The 19,545-nt window shown below is 30.4% G+C and overlaps 1 protein-coding gene across 6 annotated transcripts in view; it reads right to left on the bottom strand.

The window, feature by feature from the left end:
• boca (LDLR chaperone boca) overlaps positions 1–19,545 on the bottom strand; it is a 57,910-nt gene that overhangs the window by 14,985 nt on the left and 23,380 nt on the right. For 2 of the 6 annotated variants that reach the window (XM_075375850.1, XM_075375854.1), the window contains 2 exons: positions 15,455–15,544; positions 11,339–12,256 (listed from right to left, as the gene is read on the bottom strand). In XM_075375850.1, coding sequence (XP_075231965.1) covers positions 15,473–15,544 — 72 coding nt within the window. In that variant the 3' untranslated portion in view covers positions 11,339–12,256; positions 15,455–15,472. Of the gene's footprint in view, positions 1–6,206; positions 6,340–9,433; positions 9,811–11,338; positions 12,257–14,542; positions 15,545–19,545 lie in introns of those variants that run through there. The other 4 variants (XM_075375853.1, XM_075375851.1, XM_075375852.1 and 1 more) reach the window with 4 other exon arrangements.

The following is a 19,545-nucleotide window of genomic DNA, read 5'->3' on the forward strand; positions in this document are numbered from 1 at the left end:
GATCAGAAGCATACGAGTCACAGAGTGAATGTGTGTGTGGTTGGGGGGCGTGAATGTGTGTGTGGATGGGGGCGGGAATGTGTGAGAGAATGAGTGTGTGTTTGTGTGAGTGCATGTGGGTGTGTGGGTAGATGTATGAATGTGGGGTGACTCGCGTGTGCCTCTTCCACTCTGAATCTGGATATTCTTCCGTGTGTGCCATTTCCGCTTATTTCTTGGGTCGCTCGTGTGTGTTACAATCTGCATATTATTCACAACATCTTCAATTGCAATTTCCGACATGATCTGAAGACAACATTTCAAGATTACTCTTTATTGTATCAACTAGTTTTAATGCTCTAACTTAGTGAATGCTAATGCTAGTGTTAATAACTTGTAACTACTGCTGTTACAAGTAACAGCAAACTTATTTCTAAGTTCGATTAAAAACAATTATTTATTATCATGTGTCATTAAATATTTAATGACTTATTATACTTTAATTATTAATTTACTTGAATATTTATTAATTTTTTCTATTGTAACAATTTATTCTTACATAATATCATGTAAATACCGAATTCATGTGTAAATACCGAAAATTGTATAGGAAGTTATTCCCATAGAAGAACCACCCCTAGGAGCAACAGAACTACGGAGAGAAATGACTCATCCAAGTCACTCAAGGAGGGAGAGGACGCGACACACCGGAATTACCCCAGACATTGTAGATCAGACACATACGAGTCACAGAGTGAATGTGTGTGTGGTTGGGGGGCGTGAATGTGTGTGTGGTTGGGGGCGTGAATGTGTGAGAGAATGAGTGTGTGTTTGTGTGAGTGCATGTGGGTGTGTGGGTGGATGTATGAATGTGGGGTGACTCGTGTGTGCCTCTTCCACTCTGAATCTGGATGTTCTTCTGTGTGTGCCATTTCCGCTTATTTCTTGGGTCGCTCGTGTGTGTTACAATCTGCATATTATTCACAACATCTTCAATTGCAATTTCCGACATGATCTGAAGACACCATTTCAAGATTACTCTTTATTGTATCAACTAGTTTTTATGCTATAACTTAGTGAATGCTAATGCTATTGTTAATAACTTTTACCTACTGCTGTTAATAGCAAACTATTCAATATTTTTTTGTTAATTTGTAAATTAATAATTTTTATATTTCAATTTAAACTACGGGTATAATTCATTTACCTTAACAAAAATAATAAGTTTGATTGAAAACAATTATTTATTATCATGTATCATTAAATATTTAATGGCTTATAATACTTTAATTATTAATTTACTTGAATAATTATTAATTTTTTCATTTGTAACAATTTATTCTTACATAATATCAGTAAATGTCACTAATTGAACAATCCCAATTATAAATTAGTATATTCTTGCACCTAATTTGTACATCATTAAATATTATATCAAAACTTTTGTGTTAAAATAAAATAGAATAATTATTATTCATGTGTAAATACCGAAAATTGTATAGGAAGTTATTCGCATAGAAGAACCACCCCTAGGAGCAACAGAAGTACGGAGAGAAATGACTCATCCGAGCCATTCAAGGAAGGAGAGGACGCGACACACCGGAATTACCCCAGACATTTTAGATCAGACACATACGAGTCACAGAGTGAATGTGTGTGTGGTTGGGGGGGCGAGAATGTGTGTGTGGTTGGGGGCGTGAATGTGTGAGAGAATGAGTGTGTGTTTGTGTGAGTGCATGTGGGTGTGTGGGTGGATGTATGAATGTGGGGTGACTCGCGTGTGCCTCTTCCACTCTGAATCTGGATGTTCTTCCGTGTGTGCCATTTCCGCTTATTTCTTGGGTCGCTCGTGTGTGTTACAATCTGCATATTATTCACAACATCTTCAATTGCAATTTCCGACATGATCTGAAGACAACATTTCAAGATTACTCTTTATTGTATCAACTAGTTTTAATGCTATAACTTAGTGAATGGTAATGCTAGTGTTAATAACTTGTAACAACTGCTGTTAATAGCAAACTATTCAATAATATTTTTTTGTTAAATTGTAAATAATTAATTTTTACATTTCACTTTAAACTACAGGTATAATTCATTTACCTTAACAAAAATAATAAGTTTGATTGAAAACAATTATTTATTATCATGTGTCATTAAATATTTAATGACTTATAATACTTTAATTATTAATTTACTTGAATATTTATTGATTATTTCTATTGTAACAATTTATTCTTACATAATATCAGTAAATGTCACTAATTGAACAATACCAATTATAAATTAGTATATTCTTGCACCTAATTTGTACATCATGAAATATGATATAAATATTATATCAAAACTTTTGTGTTAAAATAAAATAGAATAATTATTATTCATGTGTAAATACCGAAAATTGTATAGGAAGTTATTCGCATAGAAGAACCACCCCTAGGAGCAACAGAACTACGGAGAGAAATGACTCATCCGAGCCACTCAAGGAGGGAGAGGACGCGACACACCGGAATTACCCCAGACATTGTAGATCAGACACATACGAGTCACAGAGTGAATGTGTGTGTGGTTGGGGGGCGTGAATGTGTGTGTGGTTGGGGGCGTGAATGTGTGAGAGAATGAGTGTGTGTTTGTGTGAGTGCATGTGGGTGTGTGGGTGGATGTATGAATGTGGGGTGACTCGTGTGTGCCTCTTCCACTCTGAATCTGGATGTTCTTCTGTGTGTGCCATTTCCGCTTATTTCTTGGGTCGCTCGTGTGTGTTACAATCTGCATATTATTCACAACATCTTCAATTGCAATTTCCGACATGATCTGAAGACACCATTTCAAGATTACTCTTTATTGTATCAACTAGTTTTAATGCTATAACTTAGTGAATGGTAATGCTAGTGTTAATAACTTGTAACAACTGCTGTTAATAGCAAACTATTCAATAATATTTTTTTGTTAAATTGTAAATAATTAATTTTTACATTTCAATTTAAACTACAGGTATAATTCATTTACCTTAACAAAAATAATAAGTTTGATTGAAAACAATTATTTATTATCATGTGTCATTAAATATTTAATGACTTATAATACTTTAATTATTAATTTACTTGAATATTTATTGATTATTTCTATTGTAACAATTTATTCTTACATAATATCAGTAAATGTCACTAATTGAACAATACCAATTATAAATTAGTATATTCTTGCACCTAATTTGTACATCATGAAATATGATATAAATATTATATCAAAACTTTTGTGTTAAAATAAAATAGAATAATTATTATTCATGTGTAAATACCGAAAATTGTATAGGAAGTTATTCGCATAGAAGATCCACCCCTAGGAGCAACAGAAGTACGGAGAGAAATGACTCATCCGAGCCACTCAAGGAAGGAGAGGACGCGACACACCGGAATTACCCCAGACATTGTAGATCAGACACATACGAGTCACAGAGTGAATGTGTGTGTGGTTGGGGGCGTGAATGTGTGTGTGGTTGGGGGCGTGAATGTGTGAGAGAATGAGTGTGTGTTTGTGTGAGTGCATGTGGGTGTGTGGGTGGATGTATGAATGTGGGGTGACTCGCGTGTGCCTCTTCCACTCTGAATCTGGCTGTTCTTCCGTGTGTGCCATTTCCGCTTATTTCTTGGGGCGCTTGTGTGTGTTACAATCTGCATATTATTCACAACATCTTCAATTGCAATTTCCGACATGATCTGAAGACACCATTTCAAGATTACTCTTTATTGTATCAACTAGTTTTAATGCTAAAACTTAGTGAATGCTAATGCTATTGTTAATAACTTTTACCTACTGCTGTTAATAGCAAACTATTCAATATTTTTTTGTTAATTTGTAAATTAATAATTTTTATATTTCAATTTAAACTACGGGTATAATTCATTTACCTTAACAAAAATAATAAGTTTGATTGAAAACAATTATTTATTATCATGTATCATTAAATATTTAATGGCTTATAATACTTTAATTATTAATTTACTTGAATACTTATTAATTTTTTCATTTGTAACAATTTATTCTTACATAATATGAGTAAATGTCACTAATTGAACAATCCCAATTATAAATTAGTATATTCTTGCACCTAATTTGTACATCATAAAATATTATATCAAAACTTTTGTGTTAAAATAAAACAGAATAATTATTATTCATGTGTAAATACCGAAAATTGTATAGGAAGTTATTCGCATAGAAGAACCACCCCTAGGAGCAACAGAAGTACGGAGAGAAATGACTCATCCGAGCCACTCAAGGAAGGAGAGGACGCGATACACCGGAATTACCCCAGACATTTTAGATCAGACACATACGAGTCACAGAGTGAATGTGTGTGTGGTTGGGGGGCGAGAATGTGTGTGTGGTTGGGGGCGTGAATGTGTGAGAGAATGAGTGTGTGTTTGTGTGAGTGCATGTGGGTGCATGTATGAATGTGGGGTGACTCGCGTGTGCCTCTTCCACTCTGAATCTGGATGTTCTTCCGTGTGTGCCATTTCCGCTTATTTCTTGGGTCGGTCGTGTGTGTTACAATCTGCATATTATTCACAACATCTTCAATTGCAATTTCCGACATGATCTGAAGACAACATTTCAAGATTACTCTTTATTGTATCAGCTAGTTTTTATGCTATAACTTAGTGAATGCGAATGCTATTGTTAATAACTTTTAACTACTGCTGTTAATAGCAAACTATTCAATATTTTTTTGTTAATTTGTAAATTAATAATTTTTATATTTCAATTTAAACTACGGGTATAATTCATTTACCTTAACAAAAATAATAAGTTTGATTGAAAACAATTATTTATTATCATGTATTATTTACTTGAATATTTATTAATTTTTTCATTTGTGATAATTTATTCTTACATAATATCAGTAAATGTCACTAATTGAACAATCCCAATTATAAATTAGTATATTCTTGCACCTAATTTGTACATCATTAAATATTATATCAAAACTTTTGTGTTAAAATAAAATAGAATAATTATTATTCATGTGTAAATACCGAAAATTGTATAGGAAGTTATTCGCATAGAAGAACCACCCCTAGGAGCAACAGAAGTACGGAGAGAAATGACTCATCCGAGCCACTCAAGGAAGGAGAGGACGCGATACACCGGAATTACCCCAGACATTGTAGATCAGACACATACGAGTCACAGAGTGAATGTGTGTGTGGTTGGGGGGCGTGAATGTGTGTGTGGTTGGGGGCATGAATGTGTGAGAGAATGAGTGTGTGTTTGTGTGAGTGCATGTGGGTGTGTGTGGGTGGATGTATGAATGTGGGGTGACTCGCGTGTCCCTCTTCCACTCTGAATCTGGATGTTCTTCCGTGTGTGCCATTTCCGCTTATTTCTTGGGTCGCTCGTGTGTGTTACAATCTGCATATTATTCACAACATCTTCAATTGCAATTTCCGACATGATCTGAAGACAACATTTCAAGATTACTCTTTATTGTATCAACTAGTTTTAATGCTATAACTTAGTGAATGGTAATGCTAGTGTTAATAACTTGTAACAACTGCTGTTAATAGCAAACTATTCAATAATATTTTTTTGTTAAATTGTAAATAATTAATTTTTACATTTCACTTTAAACTACAGGTATAATTCATTTACCTTAACAAAAATAATAAGTTTGATTGAAAACAATTATTTATTATCATGTGTCATTAAATATTTAATGACTTATAATACTTTAATTATTAATTTACTTGAATATTTATTGATTATTTCTATTGTAACAATTTATTCTTACATAATATCAGTAAATGTCACTAATTGAACAATACCAATTATAAATTAGTATATTCTTGCACCTAATTTGTACATCATGAAATATGATATAAATATTATATCAAAACTTTTGTGTTAAAATAAAATAGAATAATTATTATTCATGTGTAAATACCGAAAATTGTATAGGAAGTTATTCGCATAGAAGAACCACCCCTAGGAGCAACAGAACTACGGAGAGAAATGACTCATCCGAGCCACTCAAGGAGGGAGAGGACGCGACACACCGGAATTACCCCAGACATTGTAGATCAGACACATACGAGTCACAGAGTGAATGTGTGTGTGGTTGGGGGGCGTGAATGTGTGTGTGGTTGGGGGCGTGAATGTGTGAGAGAATGAGTGTGTGTTTGTGTGAGTGCATGTGGGTGTGTGTGGGTGGATGTGGGGTGACTCGCGTGTGCCTCTTCCACTCTGAATCTGGATGTTCTTCCGTGTGTGCCATTTCCGCTTATTTCTTGGGTCGGTCGTGTGTGTTACAATCTGCATATTATTCACAACATCTTCAATTGCAATTTCCGACATGATCTGAAGACAACATTTCAAGATTACTCTTTATTGTATCAGCTAGTTTTTATGCTATAACTTAGTGAATGCGAATGCTATTGTTAATAACTTTTAACTACTGCTGTTAATAGCAAACTATTCAATATTTTTTTGTTAATTTGTAAATTAATAATTTTTATATTTCAATTTAAACTACGGGTATAATTCATTTACCTTAACAAAAATAATAAGTTTGATTGAAAACAATTATTTATTATCATGTATTATTTACTTGAATATTTATTAATTTTTTCATTTGTGATAATTTATTCTTACATAATATCAGTAAATGTCACTAATTGAACAATCCCAATTATAAATTAGTATATTCTTGCACCTAATTTGTACATCATTAAATATTATATCAAAACTTTTGTGTTAAAATAAAATAGAATAATTATTATTCATGTGTAAATACCGAAAATTGTATAGGAAGTTATTCGCATAGAAGAACCACCCCTAGGAGCAACAGAAGTACGGAGAGAAATGACTCATCCGAGCCACTCAAGGAAGGAGAGGACGCGATACACCGGAATTACCCCAGACATTGTAGATCAGACACATACGAGTCACAGAGTGAATGTGTGTGTGGTTGGGGGGCGTGAATGTGTGTGTGGTTGGGGGCATGAATGTGTGAGAGAATGAGTGTGTGTTTGTGTGAGTGCATGTGGGTGTGTGTGGGTGGATGTATGAATGTGGGGTGACTCGCGTGTCCCTCTTCCACTCTGAATCTGGATGTTCTTCCGTGTGTGCCATTTCCGCTTATTTCTTGGGTCGCTCGTGTGTGTTACAATCTGCATATTATTCACAACATCTTCAATTGCAATTTCCGACATGATCTGAAGACAACATTTCAAGATTACTCTTTATTGTATCAACTAGTTTTAATGCTATAACTTAGTGAATGGTAATGCTAGTGTTAATAGCTTGTAACAACTGCTGTTAATAGCAAACTATTCAATAATATTTTTTTGTTAAATTGTAAATAATTAATTTTTACATTTCAATTTAATCTACAGGTATAATTCATTTACCTTAACAAAAATAATAAGTTTGATTGAAAACAATTATTTATTATCATGTATTATTAAATATTTAATGGCTTATATAACTTTAATTATTAATTTACTTGAATATTTATTAATTATTTCATTTGTAACAATTTATTCATACAAAATATCAGTAAATTTTATTAATTTAACTATACCAATTAAAAATTAGCATTTTGTTGCACCTAATTTGAACATCATTAAATATGATATAAATATTATATCAAAACTTTTGTGTTAAAATAAAATAGAATAATTATTATTCATGTGTAAATACTGAAAATTGTGTCGGAAGTTATTCGCATAGAAGAACCACCCCTAGGAGCAAAAGAAGTACGGAGAGAAATGACTCATCCGAGCCACTCAAGGAAGGAGAGGACGCGACACACTGGAATTACCCCAGACATTTTAGATCAGACACATACGAGTCACAGAGTGAATGTGTGTGTGGTTGGGGGGCGTGAATGTGTGTGTGGTTGGGGGCATGAACGTGTGAGAGAATGAGTGTGTGTTTGTGTGAGTGCATGTGGGTGTGTGGGTGGATGTATGAATGTGGGGTGACTCGCGTGTGCCTCTTCCACTCTGAATCTGGATGTTCTTCCGTGTGTGCAATTTCCGCTTATTTCTTGGGGGCGCTTGTGTGTGTTACAATCTGCATATTATTCACAACATCTTCAATTGCAATTTCCGACATGATCTGAAGACACCATTTCAAGATTACTCTTTATTGTATCAACTGGTTTTTATGCTATAACTGAGTGAATGCTAATGCTAGTGTTAATAACTTGTAACAACTGCTGTTAATAGCAAACTATTCAATAATATTTTTTTGTTAAATTGTAAATAATTAATTTTTACATTTCAATTTAAACTACAGGTATAATTCATTTACCTTAACAAAAATAATAAGTTTGACTGAAAACAATTATTTATTATCATGTATTATTAAATATTTAATGGCTTATATAACTTTAATTATTAATTTACTTGAATATTTATTAATTTTTTCATTTGTAACAATTTATTCATATAAAATATCAGTAAATTTTATTAATTGAACTATACCAATTATAAATTAGCATTTTGTTGCACCTAATTTGAACATCATTAAATATGATATAAATATTATATCAAAACTTTTGTATTAAGATAAAATAGAATAATAATAGGAAGTTATTCGCATAGAAGAACCACCCCTAGGAGCAACAGAAGTACGGAGAGAAATGACTCATCCGAGCCACTCAAGGAAGAAGAGGACGCGACACACTGGAATTACCCCAGACATTGTAGATCAGACACATACGAGTCACAGAGTGAATGTGTGTGTGGTTGGGGGGCGTGAATGTGTGTGTGGTTGGGGGCGTGAATGTGTGAGAGAATGAGTGTGTGTTTGTGTGAGTGCATGTGGGTGTGTGGGTGGATGTATGAATGTGGGTGTGTGGTTTGATGTATGAATGTGGGGTGACTCGCGTGTGCCTCTTCCACTCTGAATCTGGACGTTCTTCCGTGTATGCCATTTCCGCTTATTTCTTGGGTCGCTCATGTGTGTTACAATCTGCATATTATTCACAACATCTTCAATTGCAATTTCCGACATGATCTGAAGACAACATTTCAAGATTACTCTTTATTGTATCAACTAGTTTTTATGCTATAACTTAGTGAATGCTAATGCTATTGTTAATAACTTTTAACTACTGCTGTTAATAGCAAACTATTCAATATTTTTTTGTTAATTTGTAAATTAATAATTTTTATATTTCAATTTAAACTACGGGTATAATTCATTTACCTTAACAAAAATAATAAGTTTGATTGAAAACAATTATTTATTATCATGTATCATTAAATATTTAATGGCTTATATAACTTTAATTATTAATTTACTTGAATATTTATTAATTTTTTCATTTGTAACAATTTATTCTTACAAAATATCAGTAAATTTCATTAATTGAACAATACCAATTATATATTGTAAATATCGTAAATTGTATAGAAATTTATTCGCAAAGAAGTACCACCCCACGGGGCAACGGAAGTACGGAGAGAAATGACTCATCCGAGCCACTCAAGGAAGGAGAGGACGCGACACACCGGAATTACCCCAGACATTGTAGATCAGACATATACGAGTCACAGAGTGAATGTGTGTGTGGTTGGGGGGCGTGAATGTGTATGTGATTTGGGGCGTGAATGTGTGAGAGAATGAGTGTGTGTTTGTGTGAGTGCATGTGGGTGTGTGGGGGGATGTATGAATGTGGGGTGACTCGTGTATGCCTCTTCCACTCTGAATCTGGATGTTCTTCCGTGTGTGCAATTTCGGCTTATTTCTTGGGTCGCTCGTGTGTGTTACAATCTGCATATTATTCACAACATCTTCAATTGCAATTTCCGACATGATCTGAAGACACCATTTCAAGATTACTCTTTATTGTATCAACTAGTTTTAATGCTATAACTTAGTGAATGCTAATACTATTTTTTTGCTAATTTGTAAATTTATAATTCTTACATTTCAATTTAAACTACAGGTATAATTCATTTACCTTAACAAAAATAATAAGTTTGATTGAAAACAATTATTTATTATCATGTATCATTAAATATTTAATGGCTTATATAACTTTAATTATTAATTTACTTGAATATTTATTAATTTTTTCATTTGTAACAATTTATTCTTACAAAATATCAGTAAATTTCATTAATTGAACAATACCAATTATATATTAGTATATTCTTGCACCTAACTTGAACATCATTAAATATGATATTAATATTATATAAAAACTTTTGTGTTAAAATAAAATAGAATAATTATTATTCATTGTAAATATCGTAAATTGTATAGGAATTTATTCGCAAAGAAGAACCAGCCCACGGGGCAACGGAAGTGAGCCACTCAAGGAAGGAGAGGACGCGACACACCGGAATTACCCCAGACATTGAAGATCAGACATATACGACTCACAGAGTGAATGTGTGTGTGGTTGGGGGGTGTGAATGTGTGAGTGAATGTGTGTGTGGTTGGGGGGCGTGAATGTGTGTGTGGTTGGGGGGCGTGAATGTGTGTGTGGTTAGGGGACGTGAATGTGTGTGTGGTTGGGGGGCGTGAATGAAGGTGTGGGGGGATGTATGAATGTGGGGTGCATGAATGTGTGGTGGCTCGTGTGTGCCTCTTCCACTCTGAATCTGGATGTCCTTCTGTGTGTGCCATTTCCGCTTATTTCTTGGGTTGCTCGTTGTGTTACAATCTGCATATTATTCACAACTATTGAATAATATTCAATAACTATTGAATAGCAAACTATTCAATAATATTTTTTTGTTAATTTGTAAATTAATAATTTTTATATTTCAATTTAAACTACGGGTATATTTCATTTACCTTAACAAAAATAATATGTTTGATTGAAAACAATTATTTATTATCATGTCATCAAATATTTAATGACTTATAATACTTTAGTTATTAATTTACTTGAATATTTATTAATTTTTTCATTTGTAACAATTTATTCTTACAAAATATCAGTAAATATCGTTAATTGGACAATACCAATTATAAATTAGTATATTCTTGCACCTAATTTGAACATCATTAACTATAATGTAAAGATTATATCATAACTTTTATGTTAAAATAAAATAGAATAATTATTATTCATGTGTAAATATCGTAAATTGTATAGGAAGTTATTCGCAAAGAAGAACTATTCCGCGGAGCAACGGAAGTACAGAGAGAAATGACTCATCCGAGCCACTCAAGGAAGGAGAGGACAGATAATTTCTAAATTAAGAAGAATTTTACATATTGTTAAGAGTTATTCTGCAGAAATACAGTCATAGTGTAAACGTTTTATGAAATTAATGTCATGAAAATTACAAAGAAATGAATTCTTGATAAACCAGATAATATAAAAACAAAATATGAAAGAAAAGATTTATTTAATTAATACAAAAATAACTTCAAAAATAGTAATAATTTCTACGATATAGGAAAAGCTCATTTAGAGCAATACACTAGTATCACATACAAAATAAACTGTATTATCTATTTATAATTATAAAAATTCCCCTTAAAAAAAGTAGAGAATAAGTAAGATCTTATATTAATTTCACACAAAAAAATCAGTTTAATTTAACATATAATAATCTTAAGAATTCTGTTGCAACATACAGCATTCAACAATACATATTATACTAAATTATACGTACACAAAAAAAAACACAAAACTGAAATCAAAAAAGTAACCTCTTTTAGAGATTTCTACTATTTTAGATTTACTTATTCAAATTTAACAAAAAAAATATATATATATATTAATGTAAAATTACAAAAGTAGAAATATAAATATATAGTACTTACTGTATACCATATACAATAATAATTTTAAGTATTGTTGAGTTGTTCTATATAAAAACAGTCTGGTTGTAAGCATTTTATGAAATTAATGAAGTAGAAATTATAAACAAATGATTTCTTGATAAACTAGATTATATCACATGACAAAATATGAAATAAAATACTTATTTATTATACACAAAAATAACTTTTTAACATTATAATAGTAATAAAATAGTAAATAAAATTATAATTATTTACAAATAATGATTAATTTTTTTGTTATAATAAAAATGGTCAAAGATTGTTAACCAACGTGTTATTAGAAGATTACAGCTTTAAAGTAATTAACTTTAACTAGTCACAATAAATGATACAGTTTATACAAATGTACACACAAATAAACAGTCCTATCACTTATTAACATCTATAAAAATGTTCAATTAATGGTTTGCAATTAACATTTTTGTACGGATTCAGATGGTCTATGTAATCCCACTCACTACATGCAAAAAAAACAAGAACTTTCATAAACTATTTAGGATATTTACTATAATAATATCAACTAGCAAAAGCAGTTAAAATGGGAATAAACATCAAGAAAAATAGTCCTGAAAATCAGATATTAAAGAAAAAATCCTTTTTTTATAAAAAATGATGAATTAAATTTTATAAAATAATTCAAATTCTATATTAACACTTTAAAAATATTAGCCACTATAATGCTACTGGTAACAGTAAAAAATACCCTCGACATAATATTGCTAAAAACATAAATGATTTTCTATACTCTCATCTATGCCTATGATAAGCCAAACACTCCATAAATCAAATCTCCAATATGAAATATGACTAAAATAAATGCAAGACAATATACCACACTGTTTTTAATCAAAAGTACAATTTTGATTACAAAATTAAGCTTCTGTGTAACTGAATGATGTTAAGCTCACCACGGATGTGCAGAATAAGGGTACTAGAAAAAAATAATATATCTGCACTGCTGCAGGTACTGCACTAAAATCACTGCATGTGTTAAATAATAATTTTTATTCATATTTTAATTACTGTTATACAAATTTTGAATAATTTCGGTGTCATGCCTGAACTATGTTCAAGCATACAGAAACATATAGTTTACTATATTTGTACTAAGTCCCGATGTTTGAACTTAATCACTTTAAATAACTGGTTTATGTTTAAGAGTTTTTTGACATTTGCAAAAATTATAATGGAACAAACTGTTATATAAATAAATAAATAAATTCTACAAGATAAGTAAATATACATTATTCTATGAAGTTTTGTTTTTGTTTTTAGCGAGTTATTATGATTTATATTGTAAATTTTGTGTAAATTCTCAGACTTTGTAAATACGTTAATTTAATTATCAAAAGACACATTTTTGATTTAAGTGTTCTACTATAAAATATGACTTGTCTTCTTGAATACAAAAAAACACAAATTGTTTATACTCATTAAAAAAAAATGTAGATAAACAATAAAAAAGCTTAATAACCTTAAAACATAGTGACAACAAAAGAAACTTTATACTAACTGAATATCGTAAAAACAAAATCACTGATTTGTGAATCCATAAGCATGTTAAACAGAGTGGAACTGAATTTAAATGTTACAAGATTTTCTACTACTCTTATAAATACCATACCTCAGCAATTTCATAAGGAATATTATTATATAGAACTTTATAGAGGATTAAAACATTAAAGAACCTTAATGGTTAGGTTGTCAAATTAGTCGTACAAAAAAAAAAAGTTAATTTAATTGTAATAAAAATTGATGAAAAAAGTTGGTAAGAAAAATATTACCTTATAAATAACAAAACTTATGGTAGGAGTTCTCAGAGAATTATATTCTGGGCCATTTATGGGAATATTGAAGAAAATATCAAAGTAAGTAAATATGAAATCTCACAATTTAACAGTTAATGAACAGTTCTGACCCAGAATTTAAATTTCAGTGTTTTAAAGATGAAAAACATAATTTTATTTTTTAAAAAAGGCATCACAGTAATTTATTTACAAAATTTTAAAATAATTATATACATGAATTATTTCAGCTACCTTAAAAGTCAGTTATATAAGGAAAGAAAAGACTACTTAAAATAAGTAATTGTAGAAAAAAAGATTGGATTGGATTTTATTAAATTAGATAATTCATAATTTAATAAAATCCAATCCAATCTTTTTTTCTACAATTACTTATTTTAAGTAGTCTTTTCTTTCCTTATATAACTGACTTTTAAGGTAGCTGAAATAAAACTGCCTGATAACGAAAGAATAAATCCCCAAATCATAATACTAGAAGAAGTAGAAAAATCTTGAATAAGACCGGTTAATAAAGGTGCTAACATTCTGGCCAATGAAGAAATACTATTCGATGTGCCCATTAGAGAACCTCTATGCCGAGCACTGCTTCTGTTTAACAATAATTCTGTGCTAATAGTTCTAATTAAAGAGTTACTAACACTAAATGGCAGTAAACATAATATAAACCCATAAATATTAAATGAAAAATACATTGATATAAATGACAGAGATAAAATTATAAATAAATGATTGAGTTTTGAGAAGTTTAATGAATTTCTTAAATCTTTTGGATACAATTTATTAAATAATTCAATCTGCATTCCAGATGCAGCTGTAACTAAACCCTGAAATGAGATTGTATAACCTATGTATTTAGGCGATATGTTAAAAGTATGTTCAATAAACACATAGTATTTCTGTATTTTTTTCAAATTATTATGTGTTTATTGAACATACTTTTAACATATCGCCTAAATACATAGGTTATACAATCTCATTTCAGGGTTTAGTTACAGCTGCATCTGGAATGCAGATTGAATTATTTAATAAATTGTATCCAAAAGATTTAAGAAATTCATTAAACTTCTCAAAACTCAATCATTTATTTATAATTTTATCTCTGTCATTTATATCAATGTATTTTTCATTTAATATTTATGGGTTTATATTATGTTTACTGCCATTTAGTGTTAGTAACTCTTTAATTAGAACTATTAAGTCATGTATTACAAAAAAAATGCTAGATGTTAGTGAAGGACTATTCTGGATTTTATCAGATTTATTTTCCAGAACAGAATTTGGGAATGCAAAAAATACAATTACAGTGTTTAATAAGAACAATGAACCGGTCATAAAACAAATCAATAGAAATCCGTTATCAAATTCTGAAATATGACCACCGATAACAGGGCCAAACATAAATCCGCAAGCAGCAACAGCATTTAATGTTCCATGAATTTCTGGTTGTTTATCTAAAATGACATCGGCAACTAATGCTTTACATATTGTCTGGGTATGTTTCATTAAACCTAAAATAACTCTTATAAATAATACTAACATAAATGAAGTAGCAACTCCTAATAAACAATACGATAAGGCGCATATTAATAATGTAAAGCACAAGACTGCTTTACGCCCATAACTATCACTCCAACTACCAACAATAGGTCCAGAAAGTAGCTGAGTTCCAGCATAAGCTGAACTTATAGCACCAACTAAAGAATGAGAAAACCCTAAAGTCCTCAAATGTGCACCCAGAATGGGTATAATGCAACTGGCACCAAATAAGTCAATAAAACACAATAAATATAACCAACGACGTATATCTTTTTTCATTTTGCTTTCTTTATTTTGTTTATAATTAAACTTACTTAATTGATTTTCGCCCATTATAATTCATCCCTCATAGCTTCCTCTACTTTTCCTTTTTTTTCAGAAACATTGTCCTTAGATTTTTTACTCTGAAACAGAAACAGTAAAATATTAATACTATAAATTTATATTATTAAATACTATAATTATAATCCCACAAAAAAAAAATTTCTTTTTAGGTTGTCTTGATGGAATTTGTTACATATTCATCGTAACTTACTAGAAACTACATCCTAGCAGTGCCGGTCAGTGAAACATGTACTCCACCTAGGAGCTTAATTTTTAATGTGCTCTAATGCAATGAGGCACTTCCACTATGATATGAAAGATAAAAAATTGATGGCAAGCCATACCAATTAAATTTTTATTTTATTCGTTCCTTAATTCTGTCTCACAGCTGCTATCTGGTGTATTGTTTCTAACAATATACCTAATCATGTGAGCAACACATAGCTACCTACGACATCAATTACAACTGCGATATCCTAAATAAATTATAAATAAATATTTTATTTAAATTGTTATTTAATAACATGTACAGTCACTGCCAAGTAACGACAAGCTTGGAGAGACACCGATTACTATCTAAGATAAATTGAACATGTTTATGCTTCTAAGAGATGACTAATATTGGTATGTCAATGTTTCAGAGAACAATGGTATAGCAGTGACATGCAGGCTAATCATTCAAGCTTGCTGTTACGTGGTGGCTACTGAACACTGTAAGTTTACATTAGGGAATGGATAGACATTTTCTTCAGAAATGAAAAAAATTGTCCAGCATCTGCCCGAACAGATTAAGGGAAACCACAGATAATTAATTCTCATGAAGGTTTTATATATTATCTTTTTATGAGAATTAATTATCTATGGTTTCCCTTAATCTGTTCGGGCAGATGCTGGACAATTTTTTTCATTTCTGAAGAAAATGTCTATCCATTCCCTAATGTAAACTTACAGTGTTCAGTAGCCACCACGTAACAGCGAGCTTGAATGATTAGCCTGTATGTCACTGCTATACCATTGTTAATACTTAATACATGTTAATACTTAAAAAATAATAATATGAAATAATAGTAAACCAAATATAAGAAGATACTACATAAATAAAAGTAGAACTAAAATAATAGCAATACAAACTATTCAAGCACATATTACTTGTACATATTTAACTAAGATGCAAACAATTCAGGGTTTTATTTTTTTATGAGTATTACTTAAATATTTTACATACACACTGTAAAAGATCTTTTAATTTCATTTTAAATACATTTGATGGAAAAATTTTTTAAATGATCAATAATTTATTAAAAATGAAATATTAAAATTACAAATGTTTTTTCATAAATGCCTTAATATTTTTTCGAGCTAAGATAAAAAAAGGATTTGTCTAGTTTAGTAGGAGTGGATGTTGTTATATTAAAAAAAAATTAATTTGTTTTTGAAAGGTAGCAGCACATTTATAAAATACAAACTCATATAGAGGGTCAGAATTTTTAATTTAATAAATATTGGTTTGTATTACTCATATTGACAGACGCCAAAACGTTTCTGACTGACCATTTTTATACTTTAAAACTCACTCTGATCTCTTGAAGGAGTTCCAACAATCAATATCATACTTCAGAAGAGTAATATTTCTTTGGTTAAGTCCAAAGAAACTGTAAGCACAGAAAATGAGACTGTACAAATCACAAATGGAAACCAAGTTTATTGAATGTTTTAAAGCCAAAAGTAAAAACAAAAAAAACTTTTTGTTGGATTAATCATGAATATGTGCAAATTAATTACACAACAAATGACAAATTTTATAAAATTGATAATGTTCTAATTCATCAAGGCTTGAGTTTGAGGAAAATGGATCCTGGTTTCTTCTGCATAACAAGAAACACATTCTTTAATTGTTGTTTCTCTGTTTTTAATGATAAGGATTCTCTTGATGTTATGGCATGACTTACCTTGCCAAGTTTAGCATATGCCAACTTCTTTTTTCTCAAAAAAATGAATGTTGCAATTAAAGGAACATTCAAGGATGTTGTTTTAATATTTCAGAAGACCATTGAAAAGAAAACTGAAAGCAATTTCAAAGGTAGAGTTTTCTCAGGCATCCAATTTATTATAAGAGAGATGTACATAATTTATGGTATCAGGTAGAGGCTGACTATACTGAATGAAAGCAATGAAAAAATGTTTTTATTTATTGCATGCTTTTTTTTTATAAAAATATGTAAGAGAGACATAAATACGATTTTAATCTAATTTATTTATTTTTTGAATATTTTAAGTTGTAATTATCTTTCTAAAGAAACTTAATAATGTCTACAAACTGAAGCAACATTGGTTTAGTACCTTCCTGTTCCATTGGGTATGGACAGGCAATTTTGCTACAAGAATTGGTAGCATTCTTCAATTCTTACTATTACTAAAATATAACTTGAATGTAACTTCAATAAAATTGATTTATCTGTTTATTATTTTTATTTTATTTATTTCAAAAATTCTAAAACAATTTATTTTCAAAATTTATATATAAATTGGGTAAGGATACATAAAAGGAAAATAAAATTAACATATGGATAACTGTTAAAACAACACAGTTATCTATTTCAAATAGAAAGTATTAAACTGGTTACCTGACATTTCATAATAATTTTTTTTTATGTATTTAGAAAATCAACTTAAAATAAGACTTTTAAATATAATCGCTTAATATTTTAAATTTTGAAGAAACGCAAATAAAATAAATCAATATGTATTAAGCTCGTTTTCTTATTTTAACTTAATTTATATCTATTCAACTATTATTATATTTTTTTTGTCATCAGTCATTTGACTGATTTGATGCAGCTCTCCCAAGATTCCCTAACTAGTATCATTCGTTTCATTTCAGTATATCCCTACATCCTTCATCCCTAACAGAAAAGATGTGGCTTATACCTTTAACTATATTTTTCCAAATGTCTCTTTCTTCAACAATTTGCCACAGCACCTCTTCATTTGTCATTTCATCTACCCATCTGATTTTTAACCATCTCATATAGCACCATATTTCAAAAACTCAGGTACTCCAATCATTCAAGTTTTCTTCTATATAAAGCTACAAGGCATAGCTTTGTATGGAAGTATAAGTTAGGAGCAAATATATACTTTCAAAAATATTTTCCTGATGTTTAAATTAATTTTTGATGTAAGCAAATTATATTTCTGATGAACACAGGTGTGCTAGTTTCACCTGTGCTATTTGGTGTTTTATATGGCTCCTACTTATACTACGCTAAGCTAGAATTACTATATCATCAGCAAATCGTAACATCTACATCTTTTCACTTTGCACAGTTACTCCAGATCTAAAATGTTCTTTAACATCATTAACTCCTAGTTCTATGTAAAGATTAAAAAGTAACGGGGACAGGGAACATCCTTGTCCAATTCCCTTTTTTAATACGACTTCTTTCTTGGTTTGGTTCCTGTAAATGTTAGCAATTGTTCTTCTACCTCTATACTTACACCCTAAATTTTTTTAAATGTTCAACATTTTATTTCAGTGTACGTTATCAAATGCTTTTTCTAAGTCTAGATATGCCATGTATTAAATTTGTTTTTCTTTAATCTTCCTTCTACTATTAATCTGGGCCCTAAAATTACTTCCCTTGTCCCTATACTTTTCCTAACACTTCTACTATTCTTTCAATTCTTCTGTACAGAATTCTAGTTAAAATTTTTGATGCATCACTAGTTAAGCTAATTATTCTGTACTCTTCACATTTATCTGCTCCTGCTTTCTTTGGTATCATGACAATAACACTCTTTTTGAAGTCTGATGGAACTTCCTCTTTTTCGAAAATATTACACACCAGTTTGTACAATCATTTCTTCACCTATACTACCCAGTAATTTTAATGGTACCCTACCTATCCCAGAAGCCTTTCTACTATTCAAATCCTCTAATGCTCTGTTAAATTCAAATCTCAGTATTGTATCTCCCTTTACATCCTCTTCAACTTCCTCTTCTTCCTCTATAACACCATTTTCTAATTCATTTCCTCCATATAACTCTTCAATATATTCCAGCCACCTATCGACTTTACTT

Source organism: Lycorma delicatula, chromosome 9 (assembly GCF_047948215.1).
Source record: "Lycorma delicatula isolate Av1 chromosome 9, ASM4794821v1, whole genome shotgun sequence".
NCBI lineage: Eukaryota > Metazoa > Arthropoda > Insecta > Hemiptera > Fulgoridae > Lycorma > Lycorma delicatula.